This window comes from Falco punctatus, assembly GCF_963210335.1.
Source record: "Falco punctatus genome assembly, chromosome: 6".
In the NCBI taxonomy this organism is placed as follows: Eukaryota; Metazoa; Chordata; class Aves; order Falconiformes; family Falconidae; genus Falco; species Falco punctatus.
Window position 1 is genome coordinate 32,818,565 of NC_137585.1, and position 21,716 is coordinate 32,840,280.

At 44.5% G+C, this 21,716-nt stretch overlaps 1 protein-coding gene across 2 annotated transcripts in view; it reads right to left on the reverse strand.

Annotated features, from left to right (window-relative positions):
* SYN3 (synapsin III) overlaps positions 1–21,716 on the reverse strand; it is a 216,224-nt gene that overhangs the window by 136,844 nt on the left and 57,664 nt on the right. For both annotated transcript variants that reach the window (XM_080393313.1, XM_080393312.1), the window contains exons 5-6: positions 10,150–10,306; positions 2,285–2,374 (exon numbers count right to left, since the gene is read on the reverse strand). In XM_080393313.1, coding sequence (XP_080249439.1) covers positions 2,285–2,374; positions 10,150–10,306 — 247 coding nt within the window. The remainder of the gene's footprint in view (positions 1–2,284; positions 2,375–10,149; positions 10,307–21,716) is intronic.

The following is a 21,716-nucleotide window of genomic DNA, read 5'->3' on the forward strand; positions in this document are numbered from 1 at the left end:
GAATTAAATGGATTTTTGAATCTGTTCTATGTTTTAATCCAAAGGTTTACGAAGTAAGCTTTGGAGAGTTTTGGACATAGAATGATGAGGATCTCTTATGTGAGAACTTCATTGCTTAAATTATATCACATTGCAAAAAGGTAAAACCTTAACACGACTTATAAACACTTCCAAGGGGTCAGCCATCAAAGGACCACCACGTAGTTTATGAGTGCTAACCAGTACAGCTTGAAAATGCCTCCAGGAAAGGGAAGAAAAAGAGTGGGAAAGGGGGATCATTATATTGCTATTTGACACATGGAGAAGCTGATGCACAGCAGGCAAGCAGCTTTCATACGTACTTGGTGGAGTGATGACTGCAACGGAGCTTGCTTGGTGTAAGCACTTGCCCTCTCAGCCTCTCACAGCCCAGGGAACTGTGAAGGTGCACCCAGCAAAGATCTCAAAAAGTCATTCTGTGAGGCAGACCCCCCCACCTGGAAACGGCTGGCCTGAATTTGATGAAGCAGATTGTTGCTTGTATAAATGTTTGGAAAGTGTCTGATTTAAATGAGATTACTCAAGCTTGCATGTCAACGATAGTGTTTGAGTTCAGATGAGATGCCCTATGGTTTAAAAACTTTCCTGTATTATTTTGGAAGTGAGCAACAGCATCTCCAAGTAGATGCTCATTTATAAGGATGACATATATGTGAAATTAAGATCAGTGCTCTGCTAAAACAAGCTACTATGCTGGTAATATGCATTTGCATACAGAGGAATCAAGAACCAGATTTCCAGACAAGAAAATAATGCTAAAAGATTTAGCTAACATATCTGCAATGAAAAATTTAATCAAATCTTCCAAAGATACCATTCCTGAAGTGAGGATGAGACAAAGTCACAACTGTCCTGAAGCATTACATATGTTACAAAACTGTCTATAAATTAGCAGGAATTAAATGCAACAGGATTTATCAACTAATTTGTCTTAAAAGTCTGCAACAAACTGTCACATAGTGTTTAAGGACCATCTATTTCTTTATGTCTTAAGTAATAATACAACTCATACCACTGCATTACTTGGATGCCTCATAGCATTCATGACTGTACGTACCTTCATGACGTGCCTGTGAAGTATTGAAGTGGTGTTGTCCACACAGCATAGGTAGAACGAAGGACTGGCATTTCAAGGTATTCAGCATCTAGTGAGCACCCATGGATCTTTTCACAAGGATCTAAATGAGACTTCCTTTTGAATTCTGAAGCTCCCACTAGGTGCCTATATCCACCATCAGGTACCTACACCCTATTATGTATGCATTGTGGCCCAGTGTTGCAACAGGCGTGTGAGAAAAGAGGGGTTTGAATGTTTTTGAGCCCTAGTTTGACATCTCAACAACCTTAACCTTCAGGCCACCAATGCTGCTCGAGCTCACAATGAAGTGTGGGAAATAAGCTCAGCCAGCCAGCGGATCACACGGGGAGGTCATGGTTCACACAGGGTCTCATCAAAGCCTCACCCAGGTAAGAAAAGCCACTGATTCATGGATATAAGTTGGGAGCAAAAATTCAGGAAGGACTACTCATCCTTTTAACCCAGGGAAAACAAGAGACGTGAACAGTTTCAAACAAAGCCGCTCACTTTGCCACGTTCTCCAGGACTAAAGGCACCTATGCAGATTTCTTTGAAAGGTGCCCTAAGCCTTTGGTAAGTGCCCAGCAGCCACATAGGGCACTGAGCGTTTAGTTGTTGACAGGAAGACTAGACCCCAGAGCCACTGCACAAAGGAAACTTTACAAGCTGAAACAAACTCTTTTACAAGAACTCCAGTTTACTTTGAGTACCTAGTCAGGCTGATAAATGTTTCATGGATGGCAACCATATGACAGATCACGCTAAATGATGTTGTGAAACAAACATCTCTTACGGCCCACATCCCAAATCATCAATGTATTTTAAAGAATTGCAGGAGGAGAAAAAATCCACTTTATGTGAATAAAGTGATTTCTTGCTCTAAGGGATGAGTTTTTGTTGACTAGATTTTTGGATTTTTGCTTTGATTTTGAGCCTGTTCTCATTGTTCACTTTTTCAGGGTCCATATGTGACCTGGGGGAGAGCTGTGCAAGAAAGGAAAGAGGTTCCCAAACAATGCTATTTGCATTTTGCTTTTTAGCTAGTAATTATCCTTAAATAAAATTGAGACTCTTCCCAGCATTCCCACTGCCATCTCTTGTGCCCAACTCACATTCATGGCTTCTCCTCCATCCATGCTGGCATCAGAAGAAAGCAAAAGTACTCACCATCTGCTTATGGCTTGGGAAGAATGTTTGCTCCACGAGTGGGAACTTCTCAGGACCCAGCGAGCTGAAGATCTTAATGAGCTGAGAGAACTTGGGGTGAGGGAGGGGGAACAAAAAACAGACACACAGTGGGTGTCAGTGGCTTATTGTGTAACAGGTAAGTGCTTTCTGATACTGGTGAAGAAGGTGAGAAAAATAGGTTATTAGGTCTTTCACATCTTGCTTTCTTGACCTGAGAGTGGCAAGAAAATAGGAAATTGCTGTATTTACCCAGGGCCAAGCCAGCCTGTGTACACAAACCTTGGACTAAGAGAGCACAGAAGGAGTTCAAGAGCCAGGAGGGGATCGGTTTGGTGGTTACAGATCTGCTATGAACAAGCTTTGCTTTCGCAGTGTGGCTGGGGAGAGGGTTGGGGGGTCTTCTTGGTAGAGGAAAGGGCTCAGTGGAGTGACCAGGCAGGAAATCAGTGCCATCACTCCTGAGCAGAGACAAAATAAATCAAAACTGTCCCCTGGACCTCTGCGCCACAGCCAAAGCAAAGCAAGTCACGTTTACCCATTGTGCTGAAGGGAAGGAGAATTGCTAAGGGACAGAGATGACAGGAGTTGCCAGTGCTACCTGGTCTGAGTGTTAGACCAAGAAAGCCTGAACCCACCATCGATCATAACTGACATTTATTATGAACCAAGGGTTTCCCAACAGCCCCACCATGCATGACAGGAGAACGGGGAGATCACCTACTATCCCTGTGCCAGCTACCAGTGAGGTCTGGGGGAGGCACCAGTTGGTGAGGATGGTATCTAGAGAGAGCAGTATGTAACATCAATGGAGAAAGCAGCAGTGCTGGTATTTCACATACAAGGGCCAACATTTGCAATTGTTCCCACTTGTCACATGAGCTTCACCATTGTCACCACTATCATCGCTATTATAAACTGCTTATCATTCAGGGTTGTGCCCAGCCAGACACAAAGCTCCCCGTACTAGGACTGAGTTTTGATTTCAGTTCAGGTACCAAAACCCCAACAGAAGCATAGCACAGCAAATTCCTGCTCTGCTTCAGCCATCTGTGAAGGGACCAGACTATTCTGCACCTTGTCTGCAGCCTCCCTGTTCAGTTTATCATCGATTAGCTGGAGAAACAACCCAAAACTATGAAAGAAACTTAATAACCATGACAGAAAATGCTGAGGAAACAGGATATACCAAAGAGAATAAGAGGTGATACATATCCCAGAAACCTTCACGATCTCAGGAACAACTTAGATTCTTTACGGTCACACATCCATCCATCCTGCTTTTTCTCTGAAGAGGTACAGCCCCATTACCACAGGCTTTTCATGAATGTTAAGGGAATAGAATGATTTGGGATTGCTCCACAGGTAAGAATTTTGGTTCATGCTGACCTGGTAGGTGTAAATGAGTTCCCCTATTTGTAAAGTGATTTAGAGAATGAATTTAGTTTCTACACACACCCCCACCCCCACCCAGAATTTGGTAAAATCAAGTTAAGAAAGTCCTTCTGTGTGGACCAACTTTTACTGTAAGTCTTTTACACCAGTTCCTTCAAGTTCCCCATCAAAGCTAGGCCTGCATTCATCTTGAAGGAGATCTTTGTGTCACCTGAGGGAGGTTAACACCCAGATTAAGGGAAGGAGAGAGACATCTAGGGAACAAGAGGAGGGAAAGCAAGCCCTCTTTCTTCCCAGCAGCATCAGCTGCCTAATCCTACTTGTTCTAAGTGCTACTGAGCAATGGCTGAAGCCAGTAAGTGTACCAAATCGCAACCCCAAGGTTACACTGCAGATAAAGACGGAGCTACTGAGAATGTTTTCTGCTGAGTAGCTATGTTAGGGCTCCTGTCCTGGTTACTGGGCTAGTCTAAGCAAAAGCATTTCTGTATAAATTAGTGGTAGAGAAGAAATACCCCTTTGGGAATTAAAGGGTGGTACGGGGATAAAAAAAAAGCAGCCAGTGTGCAAAAAAATTAGGCTGCAAGGAGTGTGCCAGAGCCAGGCCACAAGCTGAAAGGGCAGCTGCCAGCAGATTTGCAGACAAATGCAAAGAATCCTCTTCCTAATCTCATAGGTCAAAATGTGACCTAAATTTAAATTTAAGAAAACCCAGAAAACATCAAGAGGCGGCATATCTCATCACTAACACCACCTCCCCCTCACATGCATCAGCAGATAAGAGGAAAAACTCCCCATGTAGAATAATTGTTGCTGGCAAGAAGGCTATTGATGTTGGGGAAGGAGGACAGCTTGCTTCTCTTAACTACTTGCACTAGCCCTGCACATCCTAGAGAAGAAAAATAAAGCCCTGTTTTGAGTACCAAAGTGAGCAAACAGGACTTACAAGTCAGAGTGAGACAGAAACAAGTTGAGGAAAAACACCCTGGCTGAGAGCAGCACATGTCCCTTGCTGTGCGTGCATACAGCTCTGGTGGACCATGGATGCTGTGATGTTGGGGCGACATATGTTTGTCCTAGGTAAACAGCTTAAAATAACTGGAACAACTGTGCAGCTGACAGACAGCATCCTGACTTGTTCCTTGGGCTTCCTTTTGAAGCATATAGCTCTTGGCGGTTGCTGAAATAGCAAGTGTTTCAGATGGACAGGTGAGAGACTCAGCCATCTGGGAGCCTCAATGGGCTTGCAAAAAGGTCCGACTTCAGTATTGACCCTCATGGGAGAATTCCCTCTTTTTTTTTTCTCCAGTTGTTAGGGACAGGATATTGGCATAGAGACGCCCATGTTAGATGGCTCAGCAGCCTTGTAGATACCCGATAGCAGGGCTCAAGTAGCACCTCCCAGTGCATTTTAGGTGAGTAGGAACGTTAATGTGAGCAGCTTAGCTAGATACAATTGCCCCTTTCACATTTTGGTATCAGTTCTTACATTCTGTGGTTCCACTGGTTTTAGCGAGGTTGCATCCAGACCCCAGAGCAAGAAATGGGGCAAGGCAATGTGGCATGGCCTGGTTTTAAGTACCTGAAACAGGTACACAAGCAAAATGCCTTGCCTAGCTGGTTGGATGTCAGAGTTAACTTGCAGGGAGTCTTTACAGAGAAATAAAAAGAGCCATTCAGAGGATCTCGAGGCCTTTTGCACATTTTGAAAGTGCCTACATCATGAGGGAACCTATATCCCTTGACAGTGAATAATAATTTGGCTGGGAGTCTCTTGGACTCTGTAGGTGAGTGTCTTCAAGATTCCATGTTTCCTGCAGGCTTACAGATGCGAAAGTTGTCTTGCAATTGTGGACATTGACTGTATGGACTATGACTACTGCTCTGAGCGTTGATCCCACTGTATTTTGTACGGCAACATTTCTAACACAGAAATTATTATTAGTGGTTGAAGTGTTGTGTTTAGTGTGCTTGTGGTGTTATTTCTCAATAATTCTGGGATCACCTTAAAACTTAGATTTATTAAATATTTTAAAAAATATTAATGTATTAAAATATTTAATATTTTGAGTTATTAATGTTTCTGTGTGTAAGACCACCTGAATACTCTGTTTTTCTTTCAGAAACGCCTATTTCAAACTATGCCTGTGTTTAATGCAAATTTTAACCTTCAAAGAAATTTGTGTACTGCAGTATTGGAAACCTGGTGAATGTCATTAAAAAAATGGGGCTGCACATCTGAGTAAACTCAAACCCAAACTCAGCTGATTGTAATTAGAGTTGCTGAGGAAAAACATTGTTGCAAATTGCCAAGGAAAAACAATCTCAATTCCATCCCCCTCCACAAAATCATAAACATTTCTATGAAATGGAACCATTTTTGGAAAAAAATAAAAAAGGGAGAGTGAAAAGCACATCTCCCAGGCGTATTGAATTTCATTTCTTTATGTGTATCAACTCTTTTCTAGGTCCAAGAAGTTTCCAGTACTCTTGTTAAGCAGATCCCTTATTTCAAGATGCCTGTTTTGCAATCAGAGTGGAACACGCACTGAAACAGTCCATCCCCATCTCTCACAAAACCAAAATTTTCTGATTCTGCTGCCAGTGAAGCTTTCTGCACTCAGATGACCCACTCACTATCTAGCTGAGCTTCAACCTGATAAAATTTCAGTGGTGCCAAATACCATCCCAGATCCCATCTGAGCTCTTAAATTACTTAATGCATTACTGTCATTGGCGTGGGGAGGCAGTAGGTAAAGGAGGCATTGTGCAAACCTGTTTTAAGTGTTTACAAGTGGTTTCCTTGACTCCTCTGGGAAGGATGTCTGAGCCAGCTGTATTCCCCTTGAGGAAAGCATGGCACAACCAGCCCCAAAATAGCTAAAGCCAAGTTACTGGCAGAGCCAATTTCTCCCACACTGCCTTGCCAGCACTGCTTTTTCCTTTTTCTTCCCCCCCCCCCCGTTCTGAGTTCATTTCTCTTCTTTTATCTTAGATTCCTAAAAATAAGCCTGTTACATCTTGAGGCCCCAGCACACCATCAGAAAAGTAATTACAAGGCATGAGTGGGAAAACGCTGACTAAACACTGACTGACTCAACCCCAAAATCAGATGGAATAGACTACACGACTGTTGTCCTCATCAAAAGCCAGTGTAAATGCAGAAGCTTTTTGTCTGCTCAACACACTTGTGTGTGTAGGACCAACTGTCAGGAGCAACACAAAGGTGTTGTAGTGAACCTGTATATCAATCCCTTTCTCCCTCCCCCCCCCTTTCTGTTCCCAGCAATCCTTGTCGTCCAAATGTTAACTGAGGTCAAACACGCATCAACCCCACCTATACAGTGATGGAAAAGCAAAATTTTTCTCACTACCCTCACTACTGCACTGCAGCATTTTTGGAAAAAAACAGGATCTTGCTTTTGGTCTCAACAAACATCCCAAATATTATAAAAGGGGTGAGAACCAAGACTATTATACTGGTACCTTTTTATAAGAAATGAGTTAAAGCCAACACTGCACAGTCATGGAAATTAAAGCCCGAGTCATTACAGAGCAGAGCTAGATTTGAACTACCAGTTAACACACTGAAGACTCACAGGATAGTTATTCCAAGGAAAAGACAACAGCAACAAAAGACTTAATTAGGTAATAAGGAATAGGACAGTTACCACTTGCTATAAACATTCTGTCTCACCCCAAGTTAAATATGTACAATGAATAAAGAGAATTCCTAAAAACATATCTAAAAGTTTTCCATGGAGGCATATTGGAAAGTTCCCTGCTTCAGACCTAAAACCATACAGGGAATTATTTATTCTGGTGTCACAGCATCAAGCAAATCAGCAAGCCTACAACAAGGCTTTACCATGAGTCAGATTCTACTGGCCATGCTGGTTTTCCATCCTCCAGAGAGCAGAGCAGAGCACACTGGTCCTTGTCACACCTAAATCCAGATTCAGGCTCCTCCTCCATCCAATCCCCTCTCCCATCCTCCTCAGGGCTATTTAACCACTTTGCTGGAATGAGCTACAGCTGCACATCACCCATGTCAACCAACCCACTGCCTTCGTAGCAAGGGCACAGCTGCATAGTATCAATGTTAATCAACCCACTGCCTTCATTCCCCTACATTCTGGAAGCACTGGTGAACAGAGAGGGCACTTTGGGATGAAACTGCTTGGAAGATCCAGATATAGCCTTCAAAATGGTATCAGCATCTGACTTCTTCCTGCAGGTGCTATTATGGCCAGCCTTGCTCCTGTGGCTCATGGTGGCCCCAGTTCCACTCCTTTGGCTCTCCTGCTCCTGCAGTTCCTGCTGAATTAGAGCTGGTCATAAAACAGTTCTGGGGAATGTTTACAAACTTTGATTTGGGGCTGAGAAAAGCCGGTGATAATATTTTTTAAGGTTTTCTGAGATTTGTAGGTGACCCTGCTAAAATTTAAAGAACAGATGAAGGGTGGTCCCAGTGCAAAATATCAAAATTCTCCCCAGGAGCTGACTGAGCCCAAGGTGTTTCCAAGGTGCAGTCTTTCAGGTTCAATGAACCAACTTTATGATAATCTTGTGTTTCCTTCTGCAACTGCTGAAAAACTCTAGTGTGGTGGGTTGACCCTGAGTAGATGCCAGGTGCCCACCAAAGCTGCTCTATCACTCCCCTGCTCAGCTGGGCAGGGGAGGGGAAGGCTCATGGGTAGAGGTAAGGACAAGGAGATCACTCAGCCGTTACTGTCATGGGCAAAACAGACTTGACTTGGGGAAAAAATGGTTTCTCTTTTATTACCAATCAAATCAGAGTAGGATAATGAGAAATAAAACCAAATCTTAAAAACACCTTTCCCCCACCCCTCTGTTCTTCCCAGGTTTAACTTCACTCCTGATTTTCTCTACCTCCTTCCCTACAATGGCACAAAGGGACGGGGAATGGGGGTTGCAGTCAGTTCACACGTTGTTCCTGCTGCTCCTTCCCCCTCAGGGGGAGGACTCCCCACACTCTGACCCTGCTCCAGCCTTAGGTCCCTACCACAGGAGACAGTCCTCCACAAAATTCTCCAATATGAGTCCTTCCCACAGGCTGCAGTTCATGAACTGCTCCAGCGTGGGTGCCTTCCACGGGGTGCAGCCCTTCAGCAACAGGCTGCTTCAGCATGGTCCCCTGCAGGGTCACAAGTCCTGCTGGCAAACCTGCTCCAGCCTGGGCTCCTCTCTCCACGGGGCCACAGGTCCTGCCAGGAGTCAGTGCTAGCATGGGCTTCCCACAGGGTCACAGCCTCCTTTGGGCATCCACCTGCTCCAGTGTGGGATTCTCTGTGGGCTGCAAATGGGTGTCTGCTCCACCATGGACCTCCATGGACTGCAGGGCACAGCCTCACCATGGTCTTCACCACAGGCTGCAGGGGCATCTCTTCTCCAGCACCTGGAGCACCTCCTGCCCTCCTCCTTCACTGACCCTGGTGTCTGCAGAGTTGTTGCTCTCACATTCTCGCTCCTCACTTCAGCTGTTGTGGTGCTGTAGGGTTTTTCCCCTGTTCTTACAATATGTTATCCCAGAGGTGCTACCACCATCACTGATGGGCTTGGCCTTGGCCAGTGGCAGGTCTGTCTTCGAGCCGGCTGGCATTGGCTCTATTGGACGTTGGGGAAGCTTCTAGCAGCTTCTCACAGAAGCCACCTCCATAGTCCCCTCTATCAAAATCTTGCTATGCAAGTCCAATACAAGATGCTTTCCTCTTTCCTTCTGCCTCTTTCCAAGGTCTTTTTCATTCTGTGTTCTTGTTTTTCCTAGACCTAGGTGCTGAAGAAATAATCTCTCGACCTTTCTTGCCTTCCTTTTCAGCTAATTTCCTCACAGCAAAGCACCACCCAGAAAAAGTAGGAAAAGAAGACAAGAGAAGACAAGTGCAGTTGGCACTTCTGCAAGGAATGGATAATCTTAGTGTTAGGCTGAGGCACCTGGATACCACAAGTGTGCATCCAGTAAAAGATGTTAGAAACAGCCTAGTTCAGATACCTTCTAAAACAGTGAATATTAATGTTTCTTTTAAGGTAGCTTTACTGTGTTTTGGTCAGGACAGAGACGTACTACTATTGATCTGATATTATTAATCTATTACTATTCATCTACTCTGCCTTGTAAAAAATCTAGGTGTTGCTGTACTGTTAGCTGTTTGTGACACATTAGAGTCTGGGATAGGAGAAACATCCTACTCAGGGTGAGCAAAATAACACCTTGACATTACTAGAGGCTGATAAAGGAGCAATGCTAGTAGTTTTGGGTTTTTTTCCCCCTGAGAACTCCCAGCTGGATTCTGAGAGTTGTTTAGATGGTGGCTTTAACTTAAAGAGATGAATTCCTATGAAACAGACTGGGAGCTGAGTTTGGTGCTTTATTGGTACCAGATTATCTGCTTCACAGTGTTGGCATGCAGTAGAGCTGGATTGTCACTTACCACCCAGGGCTTGCTGCAGAAGTTGTAGATGGAGTAGAGGGAGTTGACCGAGTGGATGCCACCGTACTGGAGGCCGATGATGAGCCCACGGAAGTCCTCTCCCAGTGCCATGCTGTAGGCGTGCTGCCGAATCAGGACAAAGTCTGGCTTGAAGGACCTGAAAGAGATGAAGGGAGTGACTGGTTGTTTTCAAATGTTCAGCAACGCTTCTTGCTCCTTTTCCATTCTTCCCTTTTCTTTTCATCATACATGTTGCTCTTCTTTGGGCCTCTCGTCACGGGTTGCTTGCATTAGAAGGTAACAAACCAAAGAAAACCCACCCTAGTCATTAAAAAAAGGAAAAATCCAACAAAGCTGCAAGTGTGAGAGCATAGAAACAGGCCAAACATTTGCTGCAGTTTCCATGTCACTCAGGCATGCACAGGAACAAGCCACAAGCAGAGCCAAGGGTCATAAATTCACTGGTGGGGGATTCTCTTTTCTCTCTAAAAGCTTGGCCATATTTGGCAACCGTTGCAATGTGCGACGCAGATGAGGGAGCAAGTTTGTTTCCTGATGATTGAACTCGATATTGAAGCAATGCCCAGTGGGTGGGAAGATCATAAGGGATTTCAAAAAGCTATTGTACACATCCATACACATTGACATACATTCCCCCTTTAATCAGTTTACTACATACGCAGCACATCCGAGGCTCTTATGGCTATGAGTCAACAAGTAAAGGGCAGGCATGGTAATGATTAATCAATTGATCAGATGAGCAGAGCCCCTCATCCAGTGATGTGACTCACAGTGTGGACTTTCAGAATATTATTTAGCAAGACTACAGCCGGGACTCCTATGGTTCAACAGCAGCAGCTCTCAGCAAACACGCAGAAAAGTGAGGCCCTTTCTAGGTAAGCCAACAAGCAACGGATTATCTTTCAAACAACCAGATTTCAAAGATGCAGTGTCTTTGGAGACACATGGGGATCTCTGGAAAGAGCAGATGGAAAAAAATGGTTCCCAAACTGGAGCTCAGCAGTTCATTCTTGAAAGCATGGAAGGGGCTTTTCTACTGACTCAGGGGAGTATTTTATACTTTAACAGAGGTTGCATCAAGGACATTGGAAATATTTCCATGCTGTATTGAAGTTTTTCAGAGAAATGAGCTCTGTAACCAGGTCCCATTACTTCACTACCCTCGAACATTTTCCCTTGCTAGGAGACCATAATTTCTATCCTTTGGATGTATGAGCTGGAAATATTTTGGGTTTATAGCCCCTATTTATATTTCCATCATTCTGTCAGGGAAACCCGAGATGGTGACTCTAGGCCAGATTGTGGCAACAAACACTGTATACAAAACCCAGAGCCGCCTTGTTGTTTTAAAGCTGTTCATTTTATTTGTTGGCCTTAGGGTTTTGTTATCACCTGAGACATGGTGAGGAGCATGCTCTGCTTTTGTGATGCAAGAGGCCAAGCTTTGGAAATGTTGTAATTCCCTCCCATGGAGTATTTTTAAACCCAGGCATGTTCCCTAATGTACTTGGCACCAAAGGTGGTGCTTTCCTCCAGCAGCGAGATGCATAATGAGCATCAGGAGGGTTGCGCTATCACTTACAGCTGATTTATGGACCTCCCTGGTGTCAATGGGGGTGAGGCAAGCGGTGACTCCCTGCTGAGAAACAGCAAGTGAATACAAACCTTGGAAAGCTTGAGCTGCCCCATTCTGCTGGACTTGCCACACAGAAAGTACCCCAGAGGCAGGCACAGGTCCTCAGGAAGGATTAATCAGCTTCCTAGGACCTGGGCTCGTGAGTAACTTGCTGAGTTACTAAACAGTTGTGGTGCCTGGAGGGCTGGGAGCTTCAGGCACATCCCTCCTTCATTCAGCTTTCTGAGCGTATGAAGAAAATGGTCCCTGTTATGGCACAAGACTTTCCCCAGACTTGGCTTAGGGAACAGCACTGACCGGGGCTGCAGGGTAATTGTTCAGACCATTTCCTTGGTTTCCCCGGAGGAAGCAGCAGTATTTGCCCTTGAACATCTCCCCCAACACCTGAGGTGGGGATGTGATGCTGTGGTGGGGACGATGCACGCAAATAAGCATGGCCAGGTCAAGTGGGAGGACACACAGCGGCTGGAAAACTGCCTTCAGTGGCTTTACTTTTGCCAGCCAAAAGTTTAGGAAGAAAGCTCTTGTCTTTTCAGATCCTGGCAAAGGAAGAGTTTCTCAACTCAGAAGATGGACACGAGAATACAGAATTGATGTAGAAAAGCCTATTCTCAAAACTGCATCGTGTAGGAAGGCAGGGCACTTTCTCATGCAGCAGATGCTGCATGCATCTCTAAAGCTAAGGTGGACACTGAATCCCTGTTTTGAGCCACAGAACAATGAGGATGTTCCCATGGATACTGAGAACAAGGCAGAGGAGTGCAGGGCCTGGGACTAACTGCGAATAAACATCAGCTGGAGAGCCCTGGAGTCTGTGAGACGTCTGTAACGGAGAAACAGACACCAGTGGCAAAATGCAAGGCGAGGGGCTAGGAAGGATAGCAGGCAGTAAAAGGGAAATGAATAGTCATGGTAGGAGTGGTGACATGAAAACTGAGTAACTGGAGGTACCAGTGATCTGGGGAGAAAAGAGCTTAATTGCTTCATGTGAGGATTCTTGCTTTTTTGGTAGATTACTTTTACAAGCTACCGCTCATTCTCAGAGTGTAAAGCTTAAGTTAACAGAGCGAGCCTTGGATTTGGAATAGCTAGTAGCATAACAATTTTCTTTGCTAGTTCAGCTCAATCTAATAATATCTCCCATGCTGGAAAGTTGAAATCCTTGGCAGATAGACAGGTTAGGCAGAAGTCCCACACTTCAAACACCATTGCCAAAACTTTTGGGTGAGCCAAACTCAGTAGCACCTACTGTGCTGAGGTCCTAAGCACCTGAGTCTGACAGGACAGGAGACCTATGGCAGGAGCACATACCTTCCCTCTCCAGTAGATCTGTGCAGCCAGTGCTTAGATGACCATGAGCGTTCTTGAATAAAACTGTACCTAGAACCCTGCTGAAGACAGGTCATGAGAATGGTTTGGCCACAGACAGAACACAGGTGAGCCCATTCAAATATCTAATTGAAAGTGAGATGGGATAGGTAAATGGAGCTAAAAGTAAACCACAGATTTAAAACGTGTTGCCAATAAGCTGTGCTCTGCATGTTGGTGTGGTGCCCTTCCTGGGCTGTGTGGCAGATGCCTACCTGAAGTCCTGGATCTTCCTTAGCATGATAGCCAGATGGATGAAACTTCCAGAGGAAAGCTGGAGCCCATCTTTGGCCATAATCCTTTCACAGAAGCCCTTTCTCAGAGCCCAAGAGCTCAGTTCTTATTTAGAGTTTGGCTCCTAGCACTGCCTGGCAAAATAAAGGCCACTAAAATGCATGTAATGTGTTCCTAGAGTGGTGTAGAGATACAAGAATCCTTTGTTTTGTTTTGTTTTAAAAAATCCAGAAGGCTGGAAAAAATTCATTTTCAGATTGAAATAGTTGGTGAGATTTCATTTTCCTCTGGAATGGAAAGATGCTTTCCTTTCAGCTCGTGTCACCACAGACAATGACCTCTGCCACACACATCACGAGCCTTTCAGTGCCCCGAGTGCTGCATGACTGAACTGGCCACCTCCAGAACGAAGCAGCCCCACACAGGTTCCTGTGGCTTTTCTGCCTTTGCAGTAGTTGCCTCCTTGTCCCAGATGCTAGCCAAGGCACATGGCAGCTGCTCAGCTCACCTCTCCTCCTGAAAATTGAGATCAGCCAGCAATTACCAGAGTCAATCACCCCCGGGTGATGACGACTGCCTGGCTAGGAAGCTACTAATGCTGTCAGTCCAGAGCCTGGGCTCTGATACTGCGGTGCAAGATGCTTGTTTGCATTTAACTAACTCTTTTTCAACTCGTTCCAATGCATTTCAGCAGTCTTTTTCTTTCTTAGTGGTAAAACTACACTTTAGAGACAAACCTAAGTATAAAGCCTGGATCCAAAATACTTAATCGGAAGAGATCTGATTGCAGAGTATAATTTCTTAGGTTGGACCCATCTACCCTTAAATCTGTGACAGCATTAGCTGTCTTGGAAATAGTCTTAGGAATGAGAGAATGTAAAACAATTTAAGAGATTCCTGATGTTAAATATGGAAGTTAAACATCTCAGGAGCAGTGGTAGCTATTCTGGTGACCATGTGTCTAACTTCTCTAATTATGAGAAGAGGATCAACTCTGAAGGGATCTCAATAACATTCCTCTGCAGAAAGCAGGTCCCCAGCCTGCTTTAGGCTAGAGATGATGACAGCAAATCCTGCTTGGAAGTTTCATGCCTTGAAGAGATTTCCTGCTTCTTCATTCTGTGTATAGCTATAACTCTGGCTTGCTACATGGTCCTTCAGGTTTTCTCACTGAATCGCAACAAGCTTCACAGGCATGAAAAAAGAATACACAAGAATAGACACAAGAATATATTAGGTTGTCAAAATACCTTTTAATGATCCCTTACACTGTGAATAAGCACCTGAAGCCAAATGGTAGACCTGCTTTATACTTTAGCACCATGGTGGGTTTGGACAGGTTTTTGCCCATGCTGTGGGAGGATGGCCTCTCCTGCTCTCTTTCTTAAAGAGTGACAGCCTTACAAGACACTTCATCCTTCGTGTCAATGGAAAAAGATCTTCCCTGGACAGTGAAGATGCACATCCTCATTTCAGGTTATGTCTACCCTCCATTATTTGAGGAGGCTTTATTCAGTTTTCTGACACTTCCCAGTGATCAATGCATTTCGACTAAGTTCTCTACCAAAGCCTTTCCTATTATCTGTGTGGCACAACATGGAGAGAAAAAAAGCATGTAATTAAGCTATATGATACAAAAAGCTTTGAATTATTGACAATTAATGGAGCCTTCAGGCAAGCTTCTGAAGCAGAAGCCCAAGATGTAAGTGGCTACAACTGCCTGAGAAGTGCAATAATCTCTCTGAGTGCCTCAGGTGTCTGAGAGCTGACAGAAAATGGCATTTACAAATAGGAATAAGTTCTTTTTGTGCTTTACTTGGGTGTTAATAGTATTGTTATTACATTACTGAAAAGTAATATGAGATCTATGACATATTCACCTATTATGATGTTAGATTTAATTTTATGTTGGATGCCATACTAAAGTGTGAAATTTGCTAAGAAGAAGATCTCATTTCAGTCAAAACCTCATGTCATATTTTCCACAGAAAGAGCTAAACCTGGCTGAAGTTATTTAAAGCAAGAATGAATGTGACTACTTATATGAATAAAGTAACGCAGAGTTTGGTTTAGAGAAACAAGGAAGTAACACAGAATAAAGAATGACTTCTCTTTACCAGGCTGGAGGAGAGGAGCAGGGGATCTTTGGGGACAGAGAATGGCTGGGGAAAAACCATGGGGTGTGGGGGAGATCAGTGTGGCAAAAGCAGCAGGACGCAGGAATTGTGGTTGCAGTAGAACCGGTACCACTGTACGCAGGTGAGAACACCCTGGGAGATGCTCTGATTTGCTTCTCAGCCACAGACCAATGGTCAACGAGCCATAAAATCATGCCACACACTCTCCAAACTGTACTATGGTGGTCTCCTAAGTCTGCCATATATATGAGCCCTGATTATTGCAGGGCTAACTTTAAAGCGACGTTAGGTCGGTCAGGGCCTTTTCCAGCCAAAGTCTGAATATTCCCAAGGATGAAGATCCCCTAGTCTCTCTGGGCACTTTTCCCAGTATTTGACCACCCTCACTGTGGAAATTTTTTATTTATTAGATTTGTGTCTAATTAGAATTTCACCTGCTGCAACTTGTATCTGTTTTTTTCTTTTCCATTCACTGCACACCTTCAAAAAGAGCCTGGCATCGTTTTCTCTACACTGTCCTCAGATGCCGGATGGCTGTAGTGGATCCCACTCTGCTTCTTCTTACAGACTGAACAAAGCCATTTCTCAGTCTCTTCTTGGACATCTTTAGTCCAGTTCAATGAGCTTGGTGGCCTTTCACTAAACTCATTCCACTTTATCAATGCCTTTTTTGTACTGGGGAGCTCACAGCTGGACACAGTACTCCAGATGTGAATAGTGTCTCATTAGCTACACGCTTGCTAACACCACCCAGTCAGCCATAGGGCTTCTTCCCTGTGAAGGTACACAGGACCTCCAGGTCTTTTTGTGCAGAGCTGTTTTCGCTCCAGCTGGCCCCCCAGCAGTACTGGGTTTGTTCCTCCCTCACTGCAAGACTTTGTGATTGTCCTTATCGAACTCCATGAGGTTCCTGTTGGCCCATTTCCCCAACTGCTGAGGTCACTCTGAATGGCAGCACTGCCCTTTGGAACATCTATCACTCCCCAGCCTCCAACTTGTCACCCATGAACTTGAGGCTCCATGCTGTCCCAATATCAGGTTGTTAATGAAGATCCACCTTGACCAGCATACTGCAGGTGCAGTAGGGCTTGGCCCTTCACTTCTCTCCATTCCCTGGAAGAAGCCTTAGTAAAAACGCATGTAGAAAGGAGACAGATTAAGGCGGCACTGGGGAAAAAAAGGCTGATCAAGACTGAAACAATCTTCAACAGTCTTTAATCATTCTTGCATTCAGTCCAGGATTAACTAATTAATGAGTGCTCTAGGCCCTGGCAGCACATTTCTTATTGGAAAGAATTACTGTAAATGCAGAAAGAGCCAGGGAGTAGTTTAGTCTCTGAGATGCTCCCCACCCTGGTCTGCTCAGAGTGACTTTTGCTTTCTGGCAGCTGCCTGCAGGCCAAATGTTTTCCCAATAACTGTCAGCATCCTGCCTGCACGTCGGCTGGGCGCCAGCTGCTGGGGAGGTGAAGGGGGACATTATTCATCTGGGAGATCAGTAAACCCCAAAGGAAGAAGCAGGCCTCCGAGCAGCTGTTTAACAGCAGGAGCTGAGGTGGAAGCAACTGAGAATAAATATGTAAATAAATACACTCCAACGTCTCTTTTTTAGCTTCTGCTCAAAAAAAAAAAGAAAAAAAAAAGAAAAAAAAAGAGGATGGGGACAGGTAGGTGAAGAAGGAAGAGATATTAGTGAAAGATGATGGTAAGTCATTCCCCATGTGGGAATAATTGCTCAGTTTATGAATGTTTACTGGAGGTGTTAAATTGCTTCATGCGTAACTGAAGCTTGCCAGGGTCTACCCTGTCCGACACCTTGTCCCAGCCCATTGTCTCCTCAGGGTATTTCAGTAAGGGACATGGTCATTTGGCACGCTGGTGTTTTGCCTAAAGTGCACTCTCAAAAGCGTACATGCTGTTACACATACTTCTTCATTACGTTTACAGATTGCCATGCCATCAATACAAATATATTGCCCAAATGTTGTTCAGTGTTAAATATATAGCACATATTGAACTATACCATGTGGCACATTCTGTGAATCTTGGGAGAACCATGCACTCAACATATTTTTCCATCTGGCTTCTAGAAACCTAAAGTCTCCCAATCAGTTTCTCCCATTTTTTCTCCCATCTGCAGCTTCACAGAATCCTTCAGAATTTTGGTTTGGAAGCAACAAAAAAATTGGAAGCATTCTAAAAAAGACTGAAATTAGATCAAAAGTCAAATTAAAAAAGATAGGGACTAGACAGAGCCTAGGGAAGACAAGGAGCTGCAAAGTGACCTACCGCCTACCAATATGTCCTACATCAGTGTCCAGGGACAGCAGCAACTCCCATGACCTCCCTGGATATTCCCCCTGTAGAAGAACTGCAAGAAACCACCAATTCTTGTGAATGAACGGTCCTCTAGAGACAAGAAAGTATCCACCTCCTGGCAATATGCAACTACTGTGTGGTGAGAAAGCGTGGCCTCAATAGGTTAGAAACCCTACATGCCTCTTTCAGAGATCAGCTTGTCAATGGCCCTATGGGGTGGGTGAGCCTACTGTGATGGGAAAAAGTGGACTGGGAAGAGGACAGTGTCCTCACTGGACTTTATAGTCTTGCATCCTAGAGCACGCAGATCTTTGTTAGCTAGCGTGCATATCTCCTGGGGTCTGCAAGTTCTGAAGAGTGGGAAGACACTTGCTGCTGGGCTGGCCAGTTGCTTCCCACTCCTCCCATGTAAAAGGATTTACTTCCTCATGCTGTGATTGTACTGCATCTTGCAGTGCAGAAGTCTGCTTTGGGAAAAAGCGCTTTCAGGTCCTGGTCTATTTGGGATGGTGCTTCTACAGGCTGAAGTCCTGTTATCAGAGCGCAGAGCATAGTAGAAGCACTGAATCAGCTGGAACCAATGGGAAAGTCAGTGTTAATTAAAAGAATGAATGGGCTTATATGGAGGAATCAGAGCATTCACTGACCCCACCATTACTGCAAATGACAAGGGCTTATCATCCAGGGCAAGCAGGGTGAGACATGGATCTTCTTACATAGACCAGTCAAATTCAGGCAGGCCTGTAGGACTAAACACCACTCCACGGCAGAGATCCTTCCCCACAGAAAGGTTTTGTCCATGGTGCTCAGCTCTTCTTTGCTTTGCTGACAGTTTGGTCACCCCTCCCCACTTGCCAGGGCCATTGCTCCATGCAGGGTCCTCAGTATTTCAGACCCTGGGCATCTCCTGGTCCATCAGCTCTTCTCTGTACGGTGGTATACGGTGTCTGCATACCACACTGTAAGTGGTATGGCCACCACTGCGGTGGGTCCCGTGCAGACACACAAAAATGTGCTTTCTCCCCTGGATGATCAGCCCCAATGGCAAAAAAGCCAGCTCCACAGGGAGACAGGAGATGAGAGCAGTCTGGTGCATGATTAATTTATATACTCCAAAGTCTGAAATGCTCCCAAAGACATTAGTATTCCCCATGTAGGAAAGCTGTCCAGATTTTCAACATATCCCTGTCTTATTCCCACGTCTACTGGAATTAATAGCTGAAGGCTTGTAAAGCCCAAAAGGCAAACACAGGGCTGCATTTAATCTAAAGCAGAGGCTGAGATCATAGTTTGGGAGTCTAAGTGTTGTTGTCAGAAGCAGAGAGAGCCCAAATTCTCATTTATACTAAGACACTTTTATAATATGCTGAAGGCGTAAATGCACCTCAGAGTGGGTGCGCTGCCAGCACTGCCAGCCTCTTTGCATTGTGGAAACATCGGAATGAAGGGCCCTTCAGAGAAATGAAGACAAGGGAAAATGAAAATCCCATTCCTTGCATCTAACCCGAGCAGATGTAACACAGGCCAAGATCTGTCTAAGGTAAGTTAGACTCCAGACAGCTCACTCTATCTGTGCGTGTGTTTGTAGGGCAAAAGGAAGTTATGTGTGCACTGGAACGAGGATGAAGAATCCACCCAAGTGTTTTAAAAGCAGGCATCAGCCCATGCTTGTTTTTTTTCACACTGCTTAGTGGTCCAACCATCGCACCCAGAAATTACTCCATTTCTCTGTTGAAAGGGTTGTTAAGTTGGTGAGGGATTCTTTGCGATGAATAAGTGTCATTTCCTGCTTCCCATATTTAACTTTTTACCAGGCAAGCTCTGGTGTCAATTTTAACTGAAGAAGTGCTGGGGTAACAAGGACCAATGTGTGGGACATTCCCCCCTGCCAGCCCTGTCTGAGCCCGATGCTGCTCCCGGTACCTAGCTCATCCCCTTCCACTGTCCTCAGTCAGGGCACACGTTACAGGGCACTGAAATAAGAAAGTGCTTGCTAGAGGCTGCATGAGATACTCCATGGCCAGCTCTTTTTCATCTAACTCTGAAGAAAATGTGCTGAATGGGCTGATGAAGCCGTTGCGTACCATGGTGAATCTGGCACAGAAAAAACATGTGCAGTTTTTTAGATTTGTTAGATGATAGTTTCTCTCTCCAGTAGCACATCTCACTGAGACTATCAAAGCCCTCACCCCATCCTAAAGATGTGCAAAACTTAGTAGCTAAGAAAAGAGGAGGTGGAGACCCAGTGTTTTGTTACAGTAAAATAAAATTCTGGGAGCCACACTTGTTTTAAAAAGCAGGTGAGCAAAGTAGTGCCTGGATTCAGTTATGTTGTTTGCTAACTCACTTGTAACTGCTTGTTTCAGTATACACAGGCTAGTAGTCATGGAGGTCTGAATACTTCCAGTTCCTTACTCTCTTTAATTGACAATAATGCTTCTAAAGCTCTTTTTTTTTTTTTTTTTAATTTGCCTGAGGTAAGTGGCAAGTGTAGGGCTTCAAGCACTGCTGTACCTTCTTATTAGGGGTTTCATCTTCCAGGTAAAAAAATCACAATTCTTTCCTGGTGCGGCTCAAATCAGTTGGCACAGGGTCTAAACAAACGCCTTAACTCCAAGGTGTCAGAAAGGGTCAAGGGATTAGCAAAGACTGAGCTTTGATTTAAACATGCAATAGGATGTCCCAAGTTTAAATAAAGAACTAGGAGACCTGCTGCGAAATTACAGAATTTAATAGGCTAATAGATTGCTAAATAGTTTATCAGTCAACATGACTTCAAACTGGAGAGAATAGCCCAGTGGTTGCTTTATTATTATTATTATTATTGTTATTATTATTACTACTACTACTGCTATTCTTGTAAATGTTTATTATTTCATTGATTTAAAATCTACTGGTCTGCAGTATATTCACTGTCCTTCACCTAAACTGCCACACTCCGTTGCCTTCGCTTTGAAGGGGAGTGTGAAGAAGGCAGGGTTTCTGCGGGGGGGGGAATCTCAAACGTACCTGTTAGCAAGGAGCTGTTGTATATCCTTCCTATAACTTGACAATGGGATTTCCAAGGACTTTGGGTATTCAAAACTATGCTGAGTATTATATCTCACCATTTAGAAACATTCTGACTTGTGACAGAATATTTTGCTTAATAATTAACAGGGAGCTGGTAAGTGATAGAAAAAAGATGTCAGCAGCAAAAGGGTTCGTGCACACATGTGAGTCAAAGGTGTCCTGTGTGGCATCTCCCTGGGGCTGGGCACCCTGAGGGGTGTCTGTGGCCAGGCAGGACATGGCTGCTGGTGGGATGGGGGGATTTGGAGGGAGTGGGAAGCAAGTTGCACTCATGTGGATGGGCTGAGGGGCCTCCACGTGGCTCAGAAGCATTATGCTCCATAATTCACCTTCTAACGTGACACAGAGTTTTTACTTCTTCAACTTCTAAAGTATTGGTAAGAGTGTCTGTGGAGGCTGGCTGGCTTGAACTCTTAAGCTTGCTGAGCTGTGCAGGACAGCGGCGTATCAGCACAGGCTGTCAACAAATGGCTGGTGCTTGTAAGGACTGTAACAAACCATGGACAACACGTGCCATATACATTGGGTATCCAGATGAGTATGTATTTGCCAAATCCACTTCCCACCACACATATGCATGTGTCCTTAAGCATGCATAGATGAAAAAAAGCAACCCCAAACCTGAACTAATGCCATTCATAAACCCATGCATTTTCGTCTATAAATTTACACACAAAAAGGCTAGCTGTGGTACCTTTTATTTACCATGAGCAGGAACATGAACACCATGCCCCAGACACTCTTGTGAAAGAAATTTTGTCTTCAGTTTCACTTTAATG